This window comes from Hydra vulgaris, chromosome 02 (genome assembly GCF_038396675.1).
Source record: "Hydra vulgaris chromosome 02, alternate assembly HydraT2T_AEP".
Classification (NCBI taxonomy): domain Eukaryota; kingdom Metazoa; phylum Cnidaria; class Hydrozoa; order Anthoathecata; family Hydridae; genus Hydra; species Hydra vulgaris.
Window position 1 is genome coordinate 27,989,951 of NC_088921.1, and position 7,694 is coordinate 27,997,644.

Sequence of the window (7,694 nt, forward strand, 5' to 3'; positions counted from 1 at the left end):
AAGAGTGAGCTTGGATTTATAGAGTTCTATTACATAATTATCACCATATGTTTCTTTTAAATTGTCAAAGTAGTTGAGATGAATAGGACAAGTTGAGGATTTTCGAGTAACTTATTAAATTCACTGTTTTCAAAACATTTTGCAATATTGTAAGAATTTAATGTTATTTTCTTAGAATTGAGTACATTTTGTAAAAATTCAAATAAACTTTTATCTGTAAAATGTTCTTCTTCTACATGATCAGATGAAGGTGAAGAATTTACAGACTTGTGTTCATAATGTTTATATCTTTTAGATACTTCATCGAGCGCGCACACCGCGCAATTGTTGTGAATTTTTTTAATGATGCTATTAACGCGAATCACTTTTTAATTAAAAAAATGTAAAAAAATATTTTAAAAATTGGATTTTTTATACTTTTTTATTCATTTTATTAAAAGAATACGCTTTTTTTTTTAACAAATAAGCATTTTTTTTTAGTTGTGGTTGTTAGATTTTGAATTTATTACCAATAAAGAGATTCACAAGTGGGGCAGAAACTGCATTAGAGAGTTATGTTTGAGATCACTTGTCGATAAAAAGTTTTTTCACACGCAAGTTATACCATGTGAAAAGTTTGAAAATTTGGATGAAAAGGATAAAAAAGTACTTTCATACTGCTTAAAAAATATTTATGGACTAGAGTATTATCCGTCTTTCAAGTATACTGGTGAAATTATATTTTGCTGCTCCGTAGTGGATTACTTAAAGACTATATTTTCAAAATTCGAATATAATGTCGCATTTTATAAAGGTGGAAACATGGAAAAAGATGTGTTGTCTACAATAAATGATCAAAAAATAGCTACATTTGATTTAAACAAATTATTGTTTCCCAAATTGTGTAAATTACCTTGTTATTTTAACTTTGAAAGTTTGTGTTTAGAGCATTATCAACATAACTATACGAAAAAACATACCCACGAACATTGTCCTAAATATGAAACATTTATGTTTGCGCACTTTTTAGAAGATTTTGCAAACGGATTTATAGAAAATATCGACGTGCAAGATTTTACAGTATTAAATGTTGAAGAATACTCAAGTTTTATTAAATTTATAAAAGACAATATCAAATGTGTTTATATTTTAAAAAAAGAGACTTGTGAATGCTTTGACAATATATTTCGTATTAATAAACTTGTATATCAACTTTTTGATATGGAAAAAAAAATTGTCTTGTTTATAATCCATCTTCCACAGTCACATAATATTTGGTGTAATGATCTTTTTTAACAATACTTTTTAACAATACTATTTTGTCGTTTTCATAATTATAAACATCGTCCTCTTTTCTGTATAAAATCTTTGAAATGTTAAAATTTCTTTTAAAGAAAAAAAACCATTGAGCTGTGGGAACCATTTCTATTAAACTTTTTTCGTGAAAATTGCAACGTTCAAAGGCTTTGTAAATGTACACTTTATCTCCTTCTTGATGTACTTTTTTTTGTAAAAAATATTCATAAATAGAAACTGGTGTGTATAGGGTGTAATAGCCATTATGAAAAACTTTATCGTCAAACAAAAAGCAAGGAGGTTGGTCCATGCAAGCTGAATAAACTTAATTTAATAGTTTACAATTTTTCTTCAAGTTATCATACTCCCATTTGTTAGATAGATAAAAAAACAAAAAATAATACTTCGAAGTCAGTTTAAGTTTGCTTTTTCATGAAAGGCATTTTTTTTCCATGTTTTTTGATTTGAAGTAAAGTTTATATACTTTAACAAAGTCTTCTAGTTGTTTTTTTAATTCTTCGTGTTGTTTTTCTAATGTTGTTTTGATTACATTTAAGAAATCATCGTTTATCATGCGACATACTTCTAGCATGCTCGTTCTCAACGATGGTGATTGTTCTGCTAAATTCATATAACGACGTGAAGGTTTTTCAAACAAATGAAGCTTATTTTCATAGTCTTTAGCTATAAAGATATAATACAAATCCTTGTATTTTTCTCCTTCCAAGTTCAATTCTAAGTTAAAATTTTTTAAATACGTAAAGATAATGTCATGCCATTCTTCATACGTGTTATTTAAATGGTGAAATTCAAACAACATAGGATGTAATTCATTATGTGGATAAAAAAGTTGAACAGCTTTGATGAGACTTTCGTCGAGTTGTTTGCTAGTCATTTTCTCTTTCAAAAATGAACTAGCATTTATTTTTTTCACCCTTTATATAGGAAATAGAGATCAGAAAAAAACAAGTTTTTTTAGTATTAAAACAGGTTTTTTAATTCAAAAATTACAAAAATTTTCTTAAAAATTACAAAAAAAAAATTATTCTTCGTCTTCTTCTGGTACTTCTGGTACTTCTGGTTCGACTTTAGTTTTTTTTGTTTCGATTTCAGCAAGCTCGACACAAGCTCTCTTCAAATTTTGATTCAAATTTCGAGAAACACCATTTTTAATTAACGAATTGTGAAAAGACGGTTCTATAGCCATCAGTCTTCCGTATTCTGTAGCATGAATTTCGTCTTCTTCTTTTGCTAATCGTATATCAAAATTGTTAAACTCAATGGTTTTTATTATGCGAGTATTAGGGTAAGCCACTGTCATATAGGCTTTGTTTTGAGCTTCTTGCATACTCACCATTAAAGTTTGCAATACTTTTTTGGTCATTTTGTTATGATTAAATATAAAAACCACATTATTAGTTACTTCGCCTTTGGGCAATTTATATGTGTTGTCGTCTTTTGTTAATTTTAGCTCTGATCTAAACAAATAATCTGTTTTGTTGAGATCACACATTTCTCTATATCTCCATGGTATTAAGATTTCACAGCCCTCATTTTTTGGTTTGTAAATCAATTCTTTTTTGTAATAAATAAATTGTGCCAACGGTTTGAGAGGGACAGTAGAATATTGTTTATCTTTTACATTTTTTTCTTCTTTAAATTCAAATAACCCTAAGGTAGCAGCTGCTAAATCTGCAAATTTAACATAGGTGTTCTCGTTGCAGTAAACAATTTCAAACTCTGCCATTTTTTGTTGTTCGTTGTGTTGTGAATGAACTTTAAAATGAAAATGAACTCTTTTTTTACTGTTTGAGTTGAAAAGAGAGATTTAAAAAAAACAAGTACTAAACAAGTTTTTTAAAAAGATGTTAATCCTTAATCAAGAGTCTAAAGTTCAATGTGGTGTGATGTACTTTAAACTTTGTACTTTATACTTTTAATTCTGTTTTAATGATAGAGATAATGTTGTTATGACTACTATTTTATATAAAAAGAGTGAAAAAAAAACTTGTTCAAATCATCTTCTTGACAAGACAGCGAGATAGATAAAATGGAAAAGGAAGAAAATAAAGAGTTTAAATCACTCGAAATTACAGATATTCATTAATGGTCTTTTTATGAAACAAAAGAGAGTGCTTATTTTGATCTGAGAAGCTCAAAGGATGTTATACTTCAACCATATCAACGTGTTTTGATAAGTACTGGAGTGTATATCAACGAAATGGATTCAAATTTAGCAGGACAGATATTTTCAAAATCAGGTATAGCTTACAAATATGGTGTAGTAGTGTTTAATGCTCCAGGAATAATAGACGCTGTTTATAAAGAGGAAACTAAAGTCTTATTGATGAATCATTCTGAAGAAAATTATGTGATTAAACGTGGAGATGCTATTGCTCAAATGGGATTTGTGAAAATGTTTAAAGCTGACAAAAACGTAATAGAATTCGATGGGTGTTGTTGTCGTGGAGTGAAAATGTCAATGATTAAAGACGTAGAGAGAAAGGGTGGTTTTGGTTCTACTGGAAATTAAATTTTTTTTGTAAAATATTTTTGTTATATTTTGTAAATTTTTTTTTAGAAAACTAATAAAAAATGGGTTGATGGCCTACACGCTTTATTTGGGATAGTATTTTTCAACATGATGAAAAACAATATGGACGTTTATCAAGAATATTCGCTTATGTTAACATGTATCAAACAGACTCATTTAGTAATGTGTTCAAAGATGTTAATGATATGAAAAGTTTTTTTAAGCAAGCAATTCAAGTTATGAGTTTAAATAAACTCGATTGTTATTTGAATATTTTTTCTAAAATTAAGCTTGATTGCGGTAGTAGAGAAAAATTATTTATGGATTCTATAAAAATGGAAAAGAATAGTAGTGTTTATAATTATATATTGAGTTTACAAACCATTGCAGAAATTTTTTCAGAATTGTTAACTTTTAGTTATAAACATATTGAATGTAATCACGATTTACAATATCATTTTAAACATTTATCTGTATAATTTTTTTATAATTTTTTCAGACAACTAATTAAAAAATGGATAAACAATACGTTCTTTGGAAAGCTTGGTATGACATTAGAAAATTAGATTACGAACAACATACTCGTTTAGAAATCATATTATCGTTTATAGAAAACTGTCAAGTTATTTTATTTAGTGAAGCACTTGATAACATGATTAGAATGAAAATGAAATTTTATCGAACATTTGGAACAATTCATCAAACTATTTCATTAAGTTTATATTTGGTTGTTTTTGAAAATATTTATCAACAATGTCAAATTACAAAAAACATGATATCATCATTTGATATAACAGATGAGGATAATAGTGTAGAAAAATATTTAACAGATGTAAAATTTATTGAAAAAAAGTTTTTAGAATTAATAACTTTTGTTAATAATCATAATGAATGTAATCAAGATTTAGTATATAAATTTAATTATTTAACTGTATAATTTTTTTAGATTAACTAATAAGAAAACATGGATAATGAAAAATGGTCTGAAGATAATATTGAATGGATTACAAAATATTACATACTACATCATTCTGAACAGAAATTGTGGAAGTTTTTGGAAGAATTATCACCAGTTTTTTATTTTCATTTTGTTATCGTTAAAGAATTTTTAACCAATGATGAACATCAAGATGGAATATTGGAAGAGTTTGAAAAAATAACAGAAATCATAAATAAAAACAACGAGCAAATAAAAAAATATCTCAATATACGTCATTTTTTAATGGAGTTGGTCAATTTCATGATTGTCATTTGCAATGCTGCATTGCAAATGACAATCATGAAATTGAAGAAGACGAATTTATTGTAACAAAAGAAAAGGAAGAATTTGCAAGAAAAGATGAAGCCATGTTCTCTTATATGAAATCAAACGTGGACATGAAAAATTTTCATTATATTTCAAAGCACGAAGAAAGATATTTGTTAAAAAAAACAATTAAAAATTATTTTATGACTACTCATAAATATTTTTAACGAGTTACCTATTTTTCTTGAATTTTTTTTGTACTTTAAAACTTTGTATTTTTTAGGTAAACTAATAAAAAATGGATTTTCTTCAAGAATTAAAATGGAATTTAAATGGAAAATATATATCTCATAAATACAGAAAGTTGGATAAACTTAATTCAGATATTGCTGACCAATATAAAATAGTAAAATATTTTGTTAAATATGGTGAAGATTTTAAAGATTTTGTTAAAAATTTTCACGACAACATTTTAAATGAAGCAGTAGATGAATTGAACAAATTAATACGAGAAGATGCTGAGAAAATGGTTTTATAAACAGATTAAAAACTTTGCAACTGTATATGCAAGTCATTAACAAATTATTTACGACAAATCAAGAAAATACTGAATGGCTTAAAAGAGAAATAGCAGTAGATAAAGAAAAACAAAAAGAAAGAGATGTGGCTATGTTTGAGTATATTGAAAAAAATGTCCCTGAATTTCGCAAAGACATAATGAATCATTTTTCTTTTGTCAATAAGACTGAAAAAACAATACGTATTCGCAAAGAATTACAACGTTCATTTTTAAAAACAATGGAATATTTGAGTACTTTTTTTGAATAAATTTTTTTTTCTTTAGATTACATAATAAAAAAATGGTAAAATTAACAGTACGAGCAACTAATAGTTTAGTAACACCTTTGTAACCTCATCACGTTATATAGAACTATGTGCAAATTCTCAAAAAGTTAAAATTGATTATGTAATGAACAAACCAAAGAAAATTGTTTACGCGATGAATGAAACCAAAGAAAATTGTTTGAGAAATTTGAATGACCATTCAAATTAATTTTTATTGTATTTTTTTATTGTATTCAATTAATTTTTATTGTATTTTTTTAGATTACATAATAAAAAATGTCTTTTAATCTTCAATAATCGTCAATAATCTCATCACAAAACTTTTATTATCAACAGCTGTTATTCACGATCAAACTCAAACGATTGGGAGGTTATTGAATGAAGCAGAATCTTGTACTAAAGAAACTTGTAGAGGGTTAAGTACTTGTGAATCTTGCAAAGAAACATACGAATTTGTGCGACGTTATATTCATGAAGAAAATATGAAAAAAACTGTGCTTGAAATGTTTGAAAATTATACTTTATTATAAATCTTTTTTTGTAATTATTTTTTGTAATTTTTAGGTTACATAATAAAAAATGGATATGGTTTGTGAATTTGAAATTGTTAAAAACAAAGATGGAAGCTTTGGTCTTATTGAAGATATTGATCGTGACAACAACGTTGTTCGTTACAGCAATTTTCTTCCAGATTTTACAAGACTAACTTATTTGAATGCTAAAGATTTTTTTATGAATGAAAGTGGTTGTTTGGAAGATTGTTTGGAAGATTATCATCTTAAAAAATTGTTTCAAAAAGAAATGAATCAAGAAGATTGTTTGAAAGATTATCATCTTAAAGAATTGTTTCAAGAAGAAATGACTCAAGAAGAATTTGACAAATTTGTAAAACAAGTGCGACAAATCAAACCTGAAAAACTGAAAAAATATTCAGAAGAAAAAATTTTTGAAAAGGAAAAAGAACTTTTATTAGAAAGTTTTGGTCATTTGTTATTTCAAGGTTGGTGGTTAAGTGAAAAGAATTCTGAAATGTGTGAAAAAGTATCAAAAAAAATTGGGATTACAAAAACATTACTCGAAGTGATTTGTAAAAAACGTGATTTTGTTTATGATGCTTTATGTAAAATAGCTCAATGTGAATGTACATCGAATTGTGTATTTTGTAATTTAAATGCTTGTCACATTTATGTTGAATTAAGAAGAATTTTTGGCTATTATTTTTTTTGGTAGAATTTTTTTTAAAATGTATTTTTTTTAGATTACATAATAAAAAATGTCAACTTTGACTTACACAATAAAAAATTTCGATTCAAGTAAAGATATTGTTGAATGTGCTGCCATCAAAGAATTTGTTATAAGTTACAGTGATGATTATGTTAGAACTTTGGAAGAATTTGATCTTGTTAGAGAAGTAGTCAAGAAAGATCTCGATTTTGATGATTTTTTAGAATATGTTGCAAATTCTGATCCAAGTGGTGAATTAAAAAGAAAAATGCTTTCAACAGACGAGTGTGCCCTTTGTGATTTGATACCATGTGAGACTTTTCAACAACTTGTTGATTTTCAAGATCAAGTATGTGCTAGCTGTCAAGAGATACATGAAAATTTAAAAATATATATATATGTCAACGATTTTGTAAATAAATTTCAAATGGAAACTACAAAATAATTGTAAATTTTATATTTTTAAAAATGTATTTTTTTTAGATTACATAATAAAAAATATAAGACAATATAATGTTGGCTTGTCAAAAATTAGGATTGACTGAAGATCTATTGAAAAAGATTATCGTT

General features: G+C 26.1%; 1 protein-coding gene across 1 annotated transcript; it reads left to right on the top strand.

The window, feature by feature from the left end:
• Window positions 1-3,496: 3,496 nt before the first annotated feature.
• Window positions 3,497-3,808, top strand: LOC136075980 (deoxyuridine 5'-triphosphate nucleotidohydrolase-like). Its single transcript, XM_065789435.1, has one exon. The coding sequence runs from the start codon at window positions 3,497-3,499 to the stop codon at window positions 3,806-3,808; it is 312 nt and encodes a 103-aa protein (XP_065645507.1).
• The last annotated feature ends 3,886 nt before the right edge of the window (window positions 3,809-7,694 follow it).